This window comes from Populus trichocarpa, chromosome 19 (assembly GCF_000002775.5).
Source record: "Populus trichocarpa isolate Nisqually-1 chromosome 19, P.trichocarpa_v4.1, whole genome shotgun sequence".
Taxonomy (NCBI): domain Eukaryota; kingdom Viridiplantae; phylum Streptophyta; class Magnoliopsida; order Malpighiales; family Salicaceae; genus Populus; species Populus trichocarpa.
The window spans coordinates 1,280,176-1,300,632 of record NC_037303.2 but is presented as its reverse complement, the minus strand read 5'-3'; the positions used below and the strand labels follow the sequence as shown (position 1 = coordinate 1,300,632).

General features: G+C 38.7%; 1 protein-coding gene and 1 long non-coding RNA gene across 4 annotated transcripts in view; both read right to left on the bottom strand.

Annotated features, from left to right (window-relative positions):
• LOC18108119 (GDSL esterase/lipase At1g29670) overlaps positions 1 to 19,244 on the bottom strand; it is a 30,252-nt gene extending 11,008 nt beyond the window's left edge. Inside the window, exons 1-3 of one of the 3 annotated variants that reach the window (XM_052449472.1) lie at positions 18,900 to 19,242; positions 18,226 to 18,350; positions 17,866 to 18,111 (exon numbers count right to left, since the gene is read on the bottom strand). In XM_052449472.1, the coding sequence (XP_052305432.1) occupies positions 17,866 to 18,111; positions 18,226 to 18,350; positions 18,900 to 19,149 (621 nt within the window). In that variant the 5' untranslated portion in view covers positions 19,150 to 19,242. Of the gene's footprint in view, positions 1 to 17,865; positions 18,112 to 18,225; positions 18,351 to 18,899 lie in introns of all 3 variants that reach the window. The other 2 variants (XM_024591555.2, XM_052449473.1) reach the window with 2 other exon arrangements.
• On the bottom strand, positions 5,166 to 5,882 carry LOC127904772 (uncharacterized). The gene is made up of 2 exons (XR_008058191.1): positions 5,782 to 5,882; positions 5,166 to 5,616 (listed from the first exon to the last, which is right to left on the bottom strand). It is a non-coding gene; the product is annotated as an uncharacterized LOC127904772 (long non-coding RNA).
• Positions 19,245 to 20,457: the final 1,213 nt, after the last annotated feature.

The following is a 20,457-nucleotide window of genomic DNA, read 5'->3' as shown; positions in this document are numbered from 1 at the left end:
GTTGAAAACTTGAGGAAAACCAAACCGGGAGGGTCACGGGAAAACATTGAAAAAACAGAGCACCGCCGCTGCTGCTTGGAGCCGCCGTCCGTGAGCCAAGACGCCGCCACCAGCCTCCGCCACAGCACCGCCAGAAACGCAGCAAGCCACCGCCTCCGCGCCAGGTAACTCTTCTTCCCCCTCATTCTCGCGTTTATTTTTTTCTTTTCCTTCTCTGCATGCAGAACGAATAGCGTTCTGCATGCAGGGGTGGGGGGAAAATAATTCCCCCCGCCCGTTTTGGCTTGGGCCAGGCGGATCCTGGCCCAGACATGTCTTCTGGGCCGGGTCTGGCCCAGAAGAGGATAATAGTATTTGGGCCGAAATCAGCCCAATCCATTTTTGGGCCGAAATCGGCCCAACACTTTTGGGCTGAGTCCCGCCCAGTTGGTTGGGCCGGACCAGCCCAACCCATTTAATATTATATATTATATATTATATTGTTTTGTATTATTTATATATGTATGCATGTTTTAAAACCAAAAAATCAAAAAAGTTCTTCAAAAATCATTTCAAAAATATGCGATTTTGTTGTAATTTTATTACTGTATTTTGATCAATATCGGTTTGTATTTTTATATTGTAAATCCGGTATTAAAATACCCGGTTTTCGTCAAAACATCAAAAAATATATAATTACAAAAAAAAATGTTTTGTTTTCATGCATACGGCCTAGTCTCTCCAATATATATATATATATAAATATTATAGCATCATATTTTCACACAACAAAGGAAATTTCAAAAAAAACAATATATGTATTAGCATGCATTTTGGCTTTAATAACCAGTTTATTCAAGCCATGAGAACTAGGCCAATATTTCAAAAATTCTAAAAAATCTTTTTGTCCTCTTTTAGTATATGGGATTACGAATTTATACGTAAAACGTATTCCTGATGTTAAAAATATGATTTTTACATAGACGTTAGAATGGTTAGGTTTTACCCGATAAGATAAAGACCTCCTTATTGAGGAGGACTTTTCTTGAACCATAGACGGACTAACAACCAGAAATACAATAACACCTTGCTTTTTTATCAGACAATCAAACAATGCAGCTTACCTTAGGTAAGGCGTATTTGGGGTGCTAATACCTTCCCTTTACGCAACCAGTCCCCGTACCCGATCTCTGAGACCAGTTAGGGTTCCTAGTGACCAAAATACTAGGTGGCGACTCCCACACCATCTCTCACTGCTAAGAGACAAAGAATTCCTTGTCTCCCCATATTTACCAGATATATATCCCATCACACATATTGAGGGTGGACGATCGCCGCGACGTCGCTCACGTGCGACAGTTGTAACTCAATTGTTTACCATAATTTTTGTATATGTATTTAAAATAAAATAAAAAAGTCTAAAAAATATATTTTTTTCAATAAATTTATCTATTTTGTTATTTTTATTTAATTTTTGTGTGTAAGAAATATTAAAAACGTAAAAAAAATATATAAATCGATGTAGTTGGGGTTGCAATTGGACCAATATTTAAATATCACGAGCAAAAATGAGGTTAAAAATTTTTAAGTCATAATTAAGGTCTGAATCAAAGAGAAATGGGTTTAAATTGGTTTAATTTGGCTAAAATTAAAAGCAATTTAGGTTCAAGGATGAGTTTGGAATAAGTAGCCAAGTTATAAAATCAATTGAGGGCTTGATTGAAAGAGAGAAATTTGAAATTTGAAGTCAATTTGGCTTAAAAATAAAGAATTGGAGGAATAAGGATCAGATTGAGTAAAGCAGAGAATTTAGAGGGTGAATTTTATTTTTGTTAGGGACTGAATTGAAAAAAAATAAGAAAAAAGATGGAAATTAACCAAGCATAAGAAATTGAAAAACTAGGAACCAAGGAGCAAAATGCGCCGAAATGGAGAGACTATAATGAAGTTTGGCACAATTAAATCAAAGAAAAGAAGAAACCCTAACCAAGACTCAAAACAACGTCATTTCAAATTAAATGAAACAGTGCATTTTGAGTGAAAAGGGAAGAGCAACAGTTGGAGTTTCAAAATAAACGGCGCCGTTTTGTTCATGGCATTTGCAGATTTTTGGGCAGGAAAGAGGCAAAATCAGTGAGGTCTCATGCAACTTTAGGGCTTAGTTTCGGTCCTGATTAAGTCTCTTTATGGTGCAGAAACGATGGAAATGTGTCTTCTAACATATCAGCTACAATCTTGGTGCACGAAATCAGAGTTTAATTTCCAGAATCAGCTAAATCAACCTCCCTCCATGACTAACTATCGTTCTTTCCATTTGGATGTGAGATTTAGATTGCAAAATCTAACCCTATCTCGATGAATCAAGTAAAGAGCACGTTTTTTAATATGTTGGCTAGCTGCAATGACACAAGTAATCAGGCTTTAACTCTTAGAATTCGCATTAGATTTCGTATCAAACATGCTCACTTAATTAACCTCCTCCCAATACCAGCAGCCATCCTTTTTTATTTTGATGAAAGATTTAGCTTTCAAAATTTGATCCTCTCTCCATTAATCAAGCAAAAATCATGTTTTATGATATATTGGATACAATCACGATACAAGAGATCATGTTTTAACTCTCCGAATCCAAAAACAAAAATAATACGGTAAAAAATGAATGAATAAAAAATATTTGAGAACTGAGTTAAGAGAATACAAATTTGAAGTTTGAGGATTGAATTATAATTTAGGGGTCACTTTGGTTAAAAAAATGAAAGAATTGGAAGTTTGGTGATTTAATTGAACTTGGAATTGTTTAATTAATGAAATCAGGGACCCAATTGTTAAATGTTAGAAGTTTAGGGGCCAAATTAAAAATAGTCATTTCGTGTGAAATCGGTGTCGTTTTCAACGCACACTGTTTATCATCTCCTCATACTGAAGACTGGATCAATAGGAGACATAGCCAGCAGATCATGGACCACGATGCCTATGATCCCTCACGGAACGTGCCTCATTTCTGGAGGCATGAACACACGACCTTCCTGGCTTTATAAAAGCTAGAGAAAGGCCTCACAGGGAAAAAGACAGGCTAAAAAACACACAGAGAGAAAGACAGAAATGAAAAAAAACACTGGAACAACACAGGAGCCGAGAACGAAGGCAAAATAAGAGAGGGGGAGAGAGCCAGACGCAGAGAGATAGAGTGATAAACCAGAGAACCAAGAACGAACGAACAAAAAAACAAGAAAACTGTAAACCCCCGGTTATAATTTTTCTGGGTATTTAAAAGATGAGAAATTTAACCAATAGTAAAATTGGTTAAATTAAATTAAAGAAACCTAAATCAAGATAAAAATAGTGAAATTAATGAAATGAAAAGTGAATATAGTACTAAATCATTTTAAAGAAAAACATTTGTGAGGACAAAATTAATACGTAAGATCAAGAGAGGTCAATATTCAAATAACAAAAGGTTGGGAGTTTATGTACAAATGATAAAAAAGGGGTGGGGATAAATGTGCAATTAACAAGATGTTAGAACTATTAATATCATTCTATTTTCTCTCTTGGAGGGACTAGCAAGAGTAAGAGAGGGTTTAGAGAGGGACTGGAGAGAAGATATATTGATGGCAGATCAACCGACAGCTATAACTTCACCTTCCACCGTTGGATCAGCACGATATTCAGATATGTTGTTCTTATCCATGTCCTGTACATTTTCACCGTAGGGATTTTCTATATCAGTCCTCGTTTGAGATATATCGAGGGAGGAAAATATCTAGGAAAATACACTTCTGGACAGTCTTCTTTGCTATCTGTTTTCTCCTTCAGCCACCGTTGGATTAGGCTATAACTTGGATATATTGTTCTTCCTGATTCTGTCTAGATTCGGAAGGGTAGAGATTTGAAACAAAAATTCGGTATAGAAGTTGTGTATCTCGCACAGTAGGTCTGCAAGTTTGAGGTCAGTTTGGTTAAACCCATATTTCTGGAAATTTCACCATTTGATGAAGTTAATATTCGGATATGTTATACTCATAATAATGCATTATAACTTGACAGTATGGATTGTTTGGAATATTATTCGTTTGTTATTTATGGTTGATTGAAATTGTTGTCAAGGATTGTGTTTAGAAGAATATTGTTCGGAAAGTTTGTAAAATCGATAAGAATGTTTTATTTTGACGTTAAGAGGGAAAATTGAAATAAATAAGAAAAATTGGCTCTTATAAAGATATTTTTTGACACTCTTAAACGATATGTGATATGGCTAGGGGTTGAGATAAAAGAGAAAAAGTTAAATTGTGGATGTTGTGTGTAAATGAAAAGGTTGATGAATCTGGACAGATTCATCTCCTGACTTTTGGAGAGAATTCGAGTAGGAGGATGAGAGAATTATGATCAAGTTTCTTCATAGTAATTGTAGTTTTGGATGTTAGCTAACAAATAAAATTAGACTTGCTCAATATGGAGCTGTAGAACCCCAGCTATGGGTCATCAACCGAGATTGGGTCCTGACAGACCCTGTAGGGTAGTGTTTGTTGATGAGCAATTTTGACTATCTCAAAGGGAGAACTGGGTTCTCCTTCCTTCAGAGAACTTGTAGCCTCGTGTATTAGCTTTCCAACGATACTAATCCCGCTTGAAACAGAGTTCAATAACTCTAGATATAGTTAAAAATGTGATGAGTGTTCAGACAGTAACAGTTCAAATGTCTAGACAAATTAATTCTTTTTTTCCTAATTAAGTCCAATATTATCAACTATATATATTATACTCAAGCACGTATAATTTTAGGTAAGTAAAATCAATTGATCCTACTAAAAAAAGTAAAATTAAAAAGTCCAAAAGAAAAAAAAAATTTGGTTAAAATTTAATTTGGTCCCTCTAAAGTCATCAATATTTGCTTCTATACCTTAAAATCTCTCAATGCTACCGTTGTGGTTTTCTAAACGTTTCAATGCCACTCCCAACCATCAACTAAACTATTTTTTAAATTTGCTTTTTGAGTTTTTTAGGTTTCTAAATGCATGTGATAACATAGATGTTGATTTGAGAGGGAAAGATGAGAGAAAAATCATAAAAATAAAACAAAAATGTGATAAAATTAACCTTCTGTTAGTTTTTAATAATGAAGAGCAAAATTTAAACTAGAAGAGTAGAACTGGAAAGTTGATAATCTATATGCACGAAAAAGATAGTTTATCCAAATATTTCGTAAGAAAACGATCTTATATATCATTCTTGAGGTACAAGTACATGCATGTTACAGCATATTGTCAGACTGTTTTTTTTTTTCTTTTTCGTTTACAAGAAGTCATATTATTAGACTGCTGTTTTGCATAATTTTATCATCGTAACAAAGTGACCAAGACCACCTTATTTTTTATAAATTATTTATTATATTATTTATGGAATATTATCTTCCTTGACTTAGATCTGCATGTTAACTGATTAAATGACTGATATCGGTTGGATAAGCATCAGATGGAAGAATGGCATTGTACGATCTTCTTGCAGTGAATTGGTTCAAAGCTTCGGTAGGATGAATTGCATCCCAAAACGCATATTCAGTCCTATTTTGGCATGGGTCTTGAATGCATTGGCCATCACTACGTGCTGGACAACATCCAACGTTTGTAACCCTAAACCCTGTTATGCACAAAACAGACAATTTCCATTGCTTAGAGCCAAATATATAGTAATCATTAAAACAAGAAATTATTAGGTATACTGTGAATCGTACTCCTTGTATACTGAGTAATTCCTCGTATTAATAAATTGTAACATCCTCCACCAACAGGTTGGATGACTTACCGAGCACAGAAGGATCGCCAGATGACATCCCAGTAGAATTCAGGTATATAAAGCGTGCGTCATTCAACTCTCTATTCAGTTGATCAACAAGTGATACAAGTTGTCGCACGTCAAAAAATCCGCGCTGCGTCGGCTGGCGATTTTTTCGTTTATCTTTGATTTGATTGGTTCGTTGGGAGTCGCCACCTAGTAATTTATTGAAGGCTACTAGGAAACCCGGGTACAGGTCTTATCAGAGATTCGCGGGTAAGGAACTGGTTGTGGTTAGGGAAGGTATTAGCACCCCTAACGCACCCTACCTGAGGTAAGCTGCTTCGTGTCTTTGATGTGCTAAAGAAGTTTTAAAAATTCTGTTCTTTCATCGAATTTAGAAATACGACTTACATGTAAGTTCATAATTCTTTATCCGTGAGCAAAATCAAAATATTAAATTCTTCTTTAATCTTTGAAATTTTATCCTAAATAAAAAAAAACATCCATAACAAAAAAATACAAACTCACACATACACCTTCACTGTATTTTTTCTTTTCTCTTTCTTTTCTTTTTTGCTTCCATGTTTACAAAATACAAATTCCAAAAACTTAAAACTAAACAAATATTACATTAAACAAAAATTACATTAAACAATTCTAAAATTACAAAACAGCCCCTAAAACATCCAAAGCAGTGCTGGGACCAGTTCTGTGAAGCCAAAGGACAGCAGGAACAGTGGAGGCGCGTCTCCTCCACGCGCCACCGTCACTGGCGGCGCGTGGGTTCACGCGCCGCCGCAAAAAACCCAGCAACAGGGGGGTCTGGATCGACTTCTTCCCCTCTTCTTTTCCTCGCCGGCGGTGAAGATCAACGTCACCTGCAACCAAAAGAAAACGCACAAGCAGTCTGTTTTAGTTATTTTTTTAGATCTGTTTCCCTCTGCTTTCCATCCTTGTCTGCTTCACTTTCTTCTTTCTCAGGTCTGTTCTTGGGGCTTCGTCGTCTTCTCCTCTGCTTCAGGTACTTGGGCGGCGGCTGGTGGAGATCTGGATCGGTCTGTGATGGCTGCGGGTCGTCGCTGCTGGAGGTGGCCGGTCTGTGGACACTGCTGAAGGTGCTTGCTGGAGGTGGGGTGGGCCGTTGCTGCTAGAAGAAGGAGAAGCCGAAGGGCAACAGTTGAGGGACAGCCAGCTTTGGCTTGCTTTGGGGCTGAGGAAAAGGGAAAAGCTTCGGTTGTTTTCTTCTTCTAAGGGAGCGGCGGCCTGGGAGCAGAAGGGGAACAACTCTGGTTTCGGCCCGGCGTGTGGCTGAGCTGGGGCTGTTGGCTTAGTTTTCTGGTGAAGGGAGAGAAGACCCGTGGAAGGGTGGGGGGCGGCTAGGTCTCTGGTTGGCTTCGGTGGAGAAGAAAATGGGGATAATAGGGAAGACTGAAAATGGCAGGGAAAGGGACGTGTGGCTTCAGTTTTTTTAGGAGAAAGGGCCGCTGCCTTGGTTGAGGGGAATGCTCTGTGTTCAGGCGGCTTAAAAGGGATAAAGGGGAGTCTGAAATGGCACAGCGTTTCAACAAAAAATGAGAGGGGGTGGGCTGCTGTTTTGGAGTAGAGGCCGGTGTGCAAGGAAGAAAAATCCCAGCGGGCAGTGGCTGAGAGTTTTGCGCTCGGCAGCTCCCAGCAGAAGACAATCAAAATGGAGGGGCTGGTTTGGTTCCTTTTTGTGGCCAGGAGAGGGGGCTGCCCTGGTTTGGTTTTGCAAGAGAAGGGCTGCTGCTTGTGCCCGCTGCTGCTGGTTGAGGGAGAAGAGAAAAAAAGTCCTCTGGAGGGGTCGGCTGGGGAAGAAACCAGAAGAGAATCAGCTCCCGTTTTTCCCCCCCTGTCCCATACGTCAGGTCTGCCTATATGAAGGAAAAGGGAGCAGCGGGGAAGGAAGAGGGACCGGGGACCATCAGTCCTCTTGCCAGCTGCTGTGGGGTTCCTGTCTAGGCTCCTCCCCTGATTTTCAGCCGAAAAAGAGGGATCAAAAAATGGTGTTGGACCCGGGGAGCGGCTCTTCGGCGCTGTGGGCGCAGGGGAGCAGAAAAGATATTAAGTCCCCCCCCCCCTCTTTAATTGTAAAATTGCCCCCTCTTGGAAATTCAGTGTAAACTAGTCCCTCAACTTTTCCTTTCCTTCTCTTTTCCTCTTTTTTTTTTTGTAAATTTTGATTTTTCTTATTTTTTGTATTTTTGAAAGCGAGCAATATCAACGTCAACTCAACAAGAAAAATCAGTAGTCGTAAAATTTACGCGTTAAAAGTTGAACGCGTTCCAAATACCTTTGAAAATTTAAATTCTTTTGAGATGACGTTGAAAATGCTAAAAACGATGCAAATATATCAAAAATGTATTTTTTTGGATTTTCATTGTTTTTTTGCTATTTTTGTTTTTTTCTGAAAATTTATCAAAACATGGGTCAAAAATTGGGTAGCAACAGATGCCCCCTCTTTACAATGCTTACGAAGCAAAACTCCTCAATGTTTTGCATAGTAAGCTTTGTAAAGAAAAACTCTAAATGTTTCTTTCTTTTTTCTTTTTTTTTCCTCTTCTTTCTTTCTTTCTTTCTTTCGTTAACTTGAGATCCCATCTGGCGATCTCCTTTTTCAAAACCAAAGAATGTGTGTAGCTCGGTCAACCTGAAATCTCATCTGGCGATTCCCTTTAACCAAAGCTACATGAGATCCCATCTGGCGACCTCCTTAAACCAAAACAAAGAGTAAGTGTGTAACTCGGTCAACCTGAAATCCCATCTGGCGATTTCTTTTAACCAAAGCTACATGAGATCCCATCTGGCGACCTCATTAAATCAAGACTAAAAAATGTGTAAAAAGTGGTCTCATTGTAATGGGTGACCTACCCAGGTGGAAAGAATGTGAAAAACAGTCTCATTATGATGGGTGACCTACCCAAATGGAAAGAAGGGAAGAGTGGTCTCATTCTTATGGGTGACCTACCCAGGGGAAGAATGGCCTCATTATAATGGGTGACCTACCCAAGTAAAAAAAGATGGAGAATGGTCTCATTCTAATGGGTGACCTACCCAGAAAAAATGGTCTCATTGTGATGGGTGACCTACCCAAGTGGAAAAGGAGAAGAGTGGTCTCATTCTTATGGGTGACCTACCCAGGGGGAAGAATGGCCTCATTATAATGGGTGACCTACCCAAGTAAAAAAAAAATGGAGAATGGTCTCATTCTAATGGGTGACCTACCCAGAAAAAATGGTCTCATTGTGATGGGTGACCTACCCAAGTGGAAAAGGGGAAGAGTGGTCTCATTCTTATGGGTGACCTACCCAGGGGGAAGAATGGCCTCATTATAATGGGTGACCTACCCAAGTAAAAAAAAATGGAGAATGGTCTCATTCTAATGGGTGACCTACCCAGAAAAAAAATGATGGTCTCATTATGATGGGTGACCTACCCAAGTGGAAAGAATATGAAAAACGGTCTCATTATGATGGGTGACCTACCCAAATGGAAAGAATGTGAAGTGCGGTCTCATTATAATGGGTGACCTACCCAGGTGGAGGATAGAAAAGATGTGAAGTGGTCGCGTTATAATGGGTGACCTACCCAGGTGGAAGATAGAAAAAATATGAAGTGGTCGCGTTATAATGGGTGACCTACCCAGGTGGAAGATAGAAAAAATGTGAAGTGGTCGTGTTATAATGGGTGACCTACCCAGGTGGAAGATGGTGGTCTCATTGTGATGGGTGACCTACCCAGAAAAAATGATGTTGTTTTTTTTCAAAAAATGGTCTCATTGTTACGGGTGACCTACCCAAAGATAAAATGTGACTTACCTGGCAAAAAGACTTGGTTGGAGCAGTCCTGACAGGACAAGGCTGAGAAACTTGGCACCTTCTGGTTGCAGGTTGACTTGAAGACTCCTTGATGACGGGGTTAATCTCCTCTTTTCTTTGAGATTCTCCTATTGGCAGGGTTCATCTCATTCTCTTCTCGTTCTAGGATCTAAACCGATTCTGTCATCATCAGCTCAATGATTCTTTCTTTGTCCACAATCTTGCTGGACTTCATTGAGGATCTTTCTACAACAAATCACAAATATGTGCAATGCTTTGAGGTTAGATGACATGCATGCATCCTTACCTGATGTGAAATATAGGCCCCCCCCTTTGATGATCCATCGTCATAGGGTGCCTTTGTTTGCTAACCAAAGCTTTATTTGTTCTTTCGATGCATTGGCTCATGCATGTGCTAGCCATCCACTCAGCTGTAAGTGTAGTGCCCATCCTGGGCTGTCCACGACGATTACTGCTCTCGCTGTTTATCAAGCTTGACTCTGCCCCCAAGTGTGGTGTTGCTTGATTCATCATGAAGGATTTTCTCTCCTGGATTCTTCTGAGAACTATCCTCTGATTGGTTGTGTGCATCATGCCAACCCATCAAGATTGTTAATCAGTCATGAACTTGCCTCTAGTTGGAACAATACTTTTCAAGTATATGTTATTACCAGCCTTTTTGGAACTGTCAAGTCATCCAGACATGGATCTCATACCTTGCAGTAAAAAGGGCTCATCGTTGTAAGCTCAATGTTCTTCTCCATGGATTCTTCTCAGCTTGTCAAATCAGATCATGAAAGGAAATGTGTTGGCATCATCAATGATGTTCATCACCCATATTCATGCGGTGAAGTGCGCATTTGAGCTTCAGAATAGATGGTCCCACAGTCGATCTTGGTGGTATGCATCTTTCTGCCATTCATTCTAATGCAACTATGAGATAACATCTGTCATAGCCATGTTTCAAAGGGTAACCCCAAGATGAAGATAATAAAATGCCCTTCAAGTGCAGCGTTGCTCATCAATTGCTGCTGAAGTTCACTAAATCACTGACTGTCTTTGAACAACATTGCCCCCAGTAATGATCTGAATGCTTGTTCATCTGTTTATACTCAACAAGTTTTTTTTCTTTGTCATTGTCAGATGTTAAACATAACTTTGATGGACTTTGACGACTCATCATCTGATTTTTCTTTGCCCCCAGCTGATCTGAATACTGCTTGTTTTCCTTCTCAGGATCCACTGTATTGCCCCCAGGTGGTCAACTTTTCAAAGAGTTTCGAGAAGTGTTGATGTCATTTCTGTCAGGGATTTTGCAAATTCAATCGATGTTCTTCTTTGTTCGACAATCTTTCTTGTTCTGGAATCAAATCTCATATTTCAAAGGTCATGTCTATTCAAGTCTAATTGTTGAAATAAAATCAAAGAGATGTCTGTTTTTGAAAGTATTTTTTTTTGAAATTCAAGCTTCTTTGGTCAAAGACCCAACACACTATTCAATGCAGTCCTTTGATTATCTTGTATTTTGAAAACAGAAATGACCCGTTGTAAGATTAAAATGACTTTTTTTCATGGTTCTTTGTGTTAGTTTTAATCTTTAATCTTGGGTATATCTTTTGATGGTTTGCGATGAGGTGACCTTCTGTGAATTTCAAGGAAAACAAAAGGCTCAAGTCAAAACTTGAGGATTCATCAAGAAAGATTGTTTTCTTTTTTTAGCACTAATTTTATCAGCATGCATAATAATCCGTAGCTTGATTCATGAAGTCACGACCCTTATGGAAAAGCTCTTCAAGTTTTGAGATCACCATTTATCGGTTCAGATTGCTTACTTGATCAAAAAGGGCTTTTAAAAGCACGTAATGCAGGCTATGATTCATGGCTTATGAAAGAAAGGGATTTCACAAGCTCAAAAGGTGTTTGAGGGTTTCAAAGACCTAGGATCAACATCAAACTATTCATCAACTCTTTTCTATTGTTGTCTTTGTAGAGGAAATGACATATAACCTTATTAACCTTAAATATCAGAATTCTCTTAACATAGGTTATATGCAAATCCAACTTTTTCTTTGATGAATAACCAAACTCAATCATCTGATAACTTCAGGGGCTTTATCATGGATGCCAAAGGTCATGGCTTTCACATAGCATTTCTCATAGTTTTCTAACACGCCCCCAATCTAGGTCTTCTTTCTTTTAACTCACTCTCAAACGTTGAACTTTTGTTCTAAGCCTTCGCTTTCACTTTTGTCTTTTCTTATTTGCCCCCAGTGCGGGGTGTGATCCTAGTCAGGGTTTTCTTGAAAAGTATTCTATCAAGCTCAAATGGGAACCACAATATTTCAAGAAATGTGAAAGGATAACAAAGATGGCCTTTTCTCATTTCAAGCAAGGTCGGTTAAAACCGATAAATTTTGACCTCATCTAGTGTAATGATTAGAACTTGTAAGAGTCATGATTCACGAGTCCGTAACTACTGAATCCCCTACGTGTCATTATGCATATTGCTAAAACTAGCTATATGATGCGTGGTTCAGTTTCAGGAGGTATAAGTTCAAAATTGTTTGGTCACCTCATGTCATTTTCAAGCATCAAGTCATTTCCGCAATCAAAACACTTTTAATCTTCAGGATTGACTAGCTTTAATTTTGTATGTTGGAGTTTGATCAACAAAATATTTTTGTCAAAATACCCTTTGAAAGAAGCATCTCTTGATTTCAAAACAACAAAAAGACAAAGAAAATACATGTTTCGTTCAAGGATGAGATGTGACCCCAAAACAAAAATGCGGAATGACAACTCCACAATAAAATGATGGACAATTCAGCACCATTCTTGGATCAGCTTTTCTGGCCATATTTGTGTTTTGCCGAGCAACTTCAATCACTTGTTATTCTGATGATGTTCCGGTGACAAAATGATTGATGACATCATCTTTCACAAACTCGGCTTGATTCTTGAAACTCTTGCATCTGTCCAACTAAAATGGCCCAAGAACCCACCATGATATTCACATCTCGTTTGAATTATACCACGGTGGTTGCATGCAATTTATCGAAGTGGGTGCAACAAGTGTGGAATCTAACAGATGCTGGTCGACAAACTTGAGTGGCAGATGAATGTCAATATTGGCAAAGACATTTGAGCAGTTGATGTTATGGCAAGACCTGACTAGGCAAAATGACTGAGGTTTCTCAATTGAGAGTCATCTTCTGATTCAACTCTCATCACTGTTAAGGAATCCATGGTAGATCCTTCAATCTTTCCTCTCTTGATAGCTAGCTCAATTCTTTTGGAAATACACACAACTTCATGTCAATATTTCGATGTTGTTGTGGTTGTTTGTGGATTGTTGGAAACCTTCCAACAGCTAGGTAATCTTGGCAGCGCATAGAATCATGCAGCGCTATCACTGTCAATGTGTGAAATGATGCATTGTTTTTATTGGAGGAGAAACTGATGAATCTGAAACTCCTTTGTTTCCTCTTCGACCCCTCACTGACGGTGCAGCAAACAGACACCTGTAGAGGGAGCTCTGCTCTGTTGAAGTTTCAATCTTCTTTCTATTTTTCAGCCGAGGTCTGTCTCTTTTCCCCTTTTTTTTGCATTTTCAAGCTAAACCCCGATGAGAGAAAATTATAGATGATCAGAAACTACTGCATCCCTTCTTGGATTCTCCACTTGCAGACCTACAAACAGATTTCTGCAGAGAGAGCTCTGCCACGGTGAAGTTCTATATTTGCTCTTGTTTTCTAGCTCAAGTCTGGCTTTTCTGCCTACTACAGTGTTTCGATGCTGAAACTGGTGGGGTAACTTTTCACATTGTCTGGAACTACTACATCCCCTCTTGAATTCCCCACTTGCAGAGCCATAAACGGGTTTTTGTAGAGAGAACTCTGCCACGTCAAAGTTCGACGACTGCTCATGTTTTTAGACCAGGTTTGACCCTTCTGCCTACTCCAGTGTTTCGGTTCTGAAATTGATGGGGCAAATTTTTGTAGCATATGAAAATACTACATTCCCTCTTGCATGCCCCACTGGCAGATCCCCAAACAAATCTCTACAGAGAGAGCTCTGCAACGTAGAAGTTTGATGTCTGTTCATGTTTTTCAGACCAGGTCTGACTCTTCAACCTACCACGGTGTCTTTGTGCTGAAACTAATGAGAGATTTTTATAGCATATGCAACTTATAAATCCCCTTTTGCATTCCCAACTTGCAGAGCCATAAACGAATTTTTGTAGAGAGAGCTCTGCCACATTGAAGTTTGATGACTGCTAACATTTTCAGACCAGGTCTCACTCTTCTGCCTACTACAATGTTTTGTTGGTGCCACTGGTGAGAGAAAGTTTTTAAAGCATATGAAACTACTACACCCCCTCTTGTGTTCCCCACTGGCAGATCCAGAAACAAATTTCTACAGAGAGAGCTCTGCGACATAGAAGTTCAGTGTATAATCATGGTTTTTTTTTTTTCAGTTTTTTTTTTTTCGGGGTTTTTTTTGTTTTTTTGTTTTTTTTTTACATCTTATGCCGCTGAACTGGAATTGAGCTAACAATTGGGGTAACGTCAAAGAAGGCTAATGCACCATGCACAGAAGGCTAGCAATTATTTGGTGCCATTGAAAGATGTGGAGGCGATGAACAATTAACAGGGCGGCTAACCAAGAACAAAAGTTGTCATTAGCTGCTGACTAAAGGCATTGTGGTCGTTGTTCATGACTGAAAAGGAGAGGTGCAGCTTCAAAGGGACATGGACAAGCAGTGTTCCCACATAAGATTGTGCAGACATTCCCTTTCCATTTGATGCTCAACACTTGTTTAGGCAGATCTGAGCCTAGCTACTTCCCCTTTGATGCTCTCAACTTTCTTTGTGATAATGAGCCTCTATCTGACATCTTTCTTCATTTCCATCATCTTTTTAATCACGTGTAGCAAACCTCGGACAGGGGAACCTATTTTTCCTCATGGTACATGCATGATAAATGTATGAACATGTAATCTATATGAAGAACTGGCCCTTCGAGGGGTGACATATGGTCGTAACTCTTGTATGATGAAACAAGAATCTCATTCTTGCCCAAACTCTACAATGAAAATTTTCTGAGTGACGGCCATTGGGTCACCCACAAGTCCTGAATTCAAGATGCTTCAAGAAGGGCTTGCTCAAATGCAAAACAACTATTTACGAAGCATACATCCTAACAGCAGGTTCTAATCTTTAAGTGAGACAAGAGGTAGGTTTACTACTTGGTCTCTAAAAAGGGTCTCTCGCTGTCCCAGTGATCGCCCTTGTAAAGGCAATATGGGGGTTCAGCAGATAGTGGGATGGCACATGTACCAATCACTATCAGTCTAAACACTCAGCAAAGAGTTGGGGTTTACACAAACTTAAACCTTGACTCAAGTCATAAGGCAAGTTGCTAGTCCCCCTCCTAACCTGAAGCTTGTGTGCTTTAAAAAATTAAAATATGTGATGCATGAGACAATTCTACAAAATGCATGAATAAAACAAAAATAAAACCAGACAAAAATGCAAAAACATAAACACATCAAATACACAAAGCTTAGTCCAATAATGTTGAAAACATTACCTGTCCCCAGTGGAGTCGCCATTCTGTCGCACGTCAAAAAATCCGCGCTGCGTCGGCTGGCGATTTTTTCGTTTATCTTTGATTTGATTGGTTCGTTGGGAGTCGCCACCTAGTAATTTATTGAAGGCTACTAGGAAACCCGGGTACAGGTCTTATCAGAGATTCGCGGGTAAGGAACTGGTTGTGGTTAGGGAAGGTATTAGCACCCCTAACGCACCCTACCTGAGGTAAGCTGCTTCGTGTCTTTGATGTGCTAAAGAAGTTTTAAAAATTCTGTTCTTTCATCGAATTTAGAAATACGACTTACATGTAAGTTCATAATTCTTTATCCGTGAGCAAAATCAAAATATTAAATTCTTCTTTAATCTTTGCAATTTTATCCTAAATAAAAAAAAACATCCATAACAAAAAAATACAAACTCACACATACACCTTCACTGTATTTTTTCTTTTCTCTTTCTTTTCTTTTTTGCTTCCATGTTTACAAAATACAAATTCCAAAAACTTAAAACTAAACAAATATTACATTAAACAAAAATTACATTAAACAATTCTAAAATTACAAAACAGCCCCTAAAACATCCAAAGCAGTGCTGGGACCAGTTCTGTGAAGCCAAAGGACAGCAGGAACAGTGGAGGCGCGTCTCCTCCACGCGCCACCGTCACTGGCGGCGCGTGGGTTCACGCGCCGCCGCAAAAAACCCAGCAACAGGGGGGTCTGGATCGACTTCTTCCCCTCTTCTTTTCCTCGCCGGCGGTGAAGATCAACGTCACCTGCAACCAAAAGAAAACGCACAAGCAGTCTGTTTTAGTTATTTTTTTAGATCTGTTTCCCTCTGCTTTCCATCCTTGTCTGCTTCACTTTCTTCTTTCTCAGGTCTGTTCTTGGGGCTTCGTCGTCTTCTCCTCTGCTTCAGGTACTTGGGCGGCGGCTGGTGGAGATCTGGATCGGTCTGTGATGGCTGCGGGTCGTCGCTGCTGGAGGTGGCCGGTCTGTGGACACTGCTGAAGGTGCTTGCTGGAGGTGGGGTGGGCCGTTGCTGCTAGAAGAAGGAGAAGCCGAAGGGCAACAGTTGAGGGACAGCCAGCTTTGGCTTGCTTTGGGGCTGAGGAAAAGGGAAAAGCTTCGGTTGTTTTCTTCTTCTAAGGGAGCGGCGGCCTGGGAGCAGAAGGGGAACAACTCTGGTTTCGGCCCGGCGTGTGGCTGAGCTGGGGCTGTTGGCTTAGTTTTCTGGTGAAGGGAGAGAAGACCCGTGGAAGGGTGGGGGGCGGCTAGGTCTCTGGTTGGCTTCGGTGGAGAAGAAAATGGGGATAATAGGGAAGACTGAAAATGGCAGGGAAAGGGACGTGTGGCTTCAGTTTTTTTAGGAGAAAGGGCCGCTGCCTTGGTTGAGGGGAATGCTCTGTGTTCAGGCGGCTTAAAAGGGATAAAGGGGAGTCTGAAATGGCACAGCGTTTCAACAAAAAATGAGAGGGGGTGGGCTGCTGTTTTGGAGTAGAGGCCGGTGTGCAAGGAAGAAAAATCCCAGCGGGCAGTGGCTGAGAGTTTTGCGCTCGGCAGCTCCCAGCAGAAGACAATCAAAATGGAGGGGCTGGTTTGGTTCCTTTTTGTGGCCAGGAGAGGGGGCTGCCCTGGTTTGGTTTTGCAAGAGAAGGGCTGCTGCTTGTGCCCGCTGCTGCTGGTTGAGGGAGAAGAGAAAAAAAGTCCTCTGGAGGGGTCGGCTGGGGAAGAAACCAGAAGAGAATCAGCTCCCGTTTTTCCCCCCCTGTCCCATACGTCAGGTCTGCCTATATGAAGGAAAAGGGAGCAGCGGGGAAGGAAGAGGGACCGGGGACCATCAGTCCTCTTGCCAGCTGCTGTGGGGTTCCTGTCTAGGCTCCTCCCCTGATTTTCAGCCGAAAAAGAGGGATCAAAAAATGGTGTTGGACCCGGGGAGCGGCTCTTCGGCGCTGTGGGCGCAGGGGAGCAGAAAAGATATTAAGTCCCCCCCCCCTCTTTAATTGTAAAATTGCCCCCTCTTGGAAATTCAGTGTAAACTAGTCCCTCAACTTTTCCTTTCCTTCTCTTTTCCTCTTTTTTTTTTTGTAAATTTTGATTTTTCTTATTTTTTGTATTTTTGAAAGCGAGCAATATCAACGTCAACTCAACAAGAAAAATCAGTGGTCGTAAAATTTACGCGTTAAAAGTTGAACGCGTTCCAAATACCTTTGAAAATTTAAATTCTTTTGAGATGACGTTGAAAATGCTAAAAACGATGCAAATATATCAAAAATGTATTTTTTTGGATTTTCATTGTTTTTTTGCTATTTTTGTTTTTTTCTGAAAATTTATCAAAACATGGGTCAAAAATTGGGTAGCAACACAAGTCCTGCGTTAAAAGGGAGGACTGCGTTGTTTATATTGGTCACACAAGAGACATTGTTGCGGCATAGAGTAGAAAATGAGTATGGAATGCTGCCTATTGGTCGAAGTCCAGGCAAGGCAATTTTCCTGGCTCCTAGGTGGTACAGAAGCTGAAGAAAAATAGAAACAAAAGACATAAATTCACAAAAAAGATAAATTAAAATATATATGGAATATAATGCATAAATTAAGGTACAAATACAATTATTATATCTTGATCATAATAAAATTTCTTCAGAACCGAACTAGAAAGCGTGCGAAACGGATAGCAATACCAACCTTTATTTGCTGACTGTACTGGTCAATTAAAACCTTGGCATATTGATCAGGGGTGTATAATCGGCTTGTTGTATAATTGCTAGGCATGAAGTAGTTGTTTAAGTAGTCATTACTGCCCAAGCTGACATAATATAAGCACTTATTAAGGTAATTTTCTGCTGCCTGCTTAGTCCCTAGTAATTGAGTCAAGCGACTGAGTGTAGCAGCATGATTTTGCAATTGCTCATTTAGGCTGATTCTATCACCCTGGAACATGTCAACGGAAATAGGAAAAAAAAAAACAAATATAGAAGTTAAATCATAGGACGTTGTAAAAATACTCACAGGCAAAAAATGACTACAACGTAAATTATTTGGTACCAGTTGCCTTCCACTCTCATCACGAATCCCTGATGCCCCAGATGCATAGTTAACACCAACCAATATGTCTCTGCCTCTAGCAGTTGCAAATGGTGGAATAAATTGGTTAAAGCCCAGAAGTTCACCTGCAAATGCCCAAATGTAATGTCTATTCACCATCTGAACCGTATCCGTATGTGCAAATAAATTGTTCTGCTATGATCACGGTTAAGGGGATTTTGACATATAAATTCTATGGTGAAAGAGATAGACACAAGAAAAGAGAGAAACAAAAAAAAAAAAAAACTAAGAAATAATTTTTTATGAAGAAGAAAGACATTATTATCATTTTGAACATCCATATGATTTTTTCTCTTCTCTCATGTACTGTAATTATTACTGTAGCATTATAAAGTTTTTCTATGCAGGTTGTTCTATCAATTCACAACTTTTGACTAAATACCTGAACTATACTTCAGGAGAGATGATGTAATTTATTCTTAAACAATATATAATATATGATGAAACTTTATGTGGAAATAATTTCATATCCATGTTATTGTGATATTAATTACGCTATACTACGTGATAAACAAGACTTAAACTGATATAATTTGGTATATATGAGACAAATTATTTTGCATTTCGAAACTAATGTGAAAGTGATAACGTGCAAGGAGACGAGAAGGGAGCACCAATGATATCCACTACGGTTCGGCCATTAGTAAACCTTCCGGTGGTTCCATTTGGGAAGTCAATTCCATATGGGCGGTAATTGGCCTTAGCAGCTGTGACAAGGTTGTTGTTGTTGCCACTATCCGCCAACGAGTCTCCAAATATGAAAAAACAAGGCACCTGTGGAGCGGCATGAGCACAATTTTGCAAATTCGACACCAGCCTCGATAGGAAAAGTAGGAAGCACCATACTTTGATCTTGTCTGTCATTTCTAATCAATTTGCAGGAAATTAAGGTGGGAGCGGTTGAGAAGTATTTGAAGCAATGGAGTTTGAAAACTGCGAGGAGAACAAAGGAATCAATGGTAACACAGCCTGATGAAAACGTTGGGATTATATAGGGTTGGAAGAGGAGTGCAATGCTACAGACATGGTAGCAGTAAATTATTTATATTATTATTATTATTATTATAGTTCACTTTGAATATTTACTTTTAGGTTATTTATATTATTATTTATATGTTTTGAATATTTGCTTTTGCTCATATTTTTTAAAAAATAGCTTTCTTAATTATCTTTTCTTTATTTGGCTATGACGAATGATTTAAACTACTTTTATGAGATTTTGAAATCAATTATTACTTTTAAATAAAATTTCAGACATTTCTATTCTTATTATTTCTAGAAATTATCTAGTTTCGACCATACATTGCATCAATAATGAAAACTAAAAAGTTTTATAGTTTAGCATTTATTCAAAATAGACATTTTTACTTCCTAAGGTAAATTTATTTTATTTCCAGAAAATTAAATGGAAAAATAACGATTTTTTAAATGAACTATATCAGATAGATGATAACATAAATTGTATGTATTAAAAAAATGACAAAAAAAAATTGGTATGATTTTTTATATTTCCCTTTTAAATTAAATACTTGGGATACAATATTTGAGTTTATTCATCATCGTTTATATTTTTAGTTCATGTATACGGATACAAATTTATCATATACTTGGAATAATATATAAAACACCTTACTCAATTATTATAAAAAACACCTTGATTATTATAAAGCATATTAGATTTTTTTTAAATCCAATTATAGGTGTATACGGACCATTTCTAGATTTAAAAAGAATGTTTGGTCCATTTTGCAACGTGATAAAATATAATTGAAACTGTATTTTATCTCAATTATATAATTTTTAATGTATTTAATTAATTAATAAATACTATAATTTTATATGGATTCTACTGAAAATCCTCTTAGAACTTTGATTAACAAAAAAACTATAATATAGTTATATTTTTAAAAAACTTATATTTTCAAACCATAATTATAAAAACAACTAACACACATGAAATTTGCAACTATTACTCTTGAGGCTACACCAAGGCAGGTGTAGCGTGGGATCAACTCATTTAATATATTTTTTCATATATACTTGGCATTAATTTAGAATTCAATTTCCCGGCGACCCACTAATTTTGAATTCAATTTCCCGGCGACCCCCACCTTGTGCACGGACCATGCTTAATATCTCTATAGACATTATATTGACCGAAAGAAATAAATT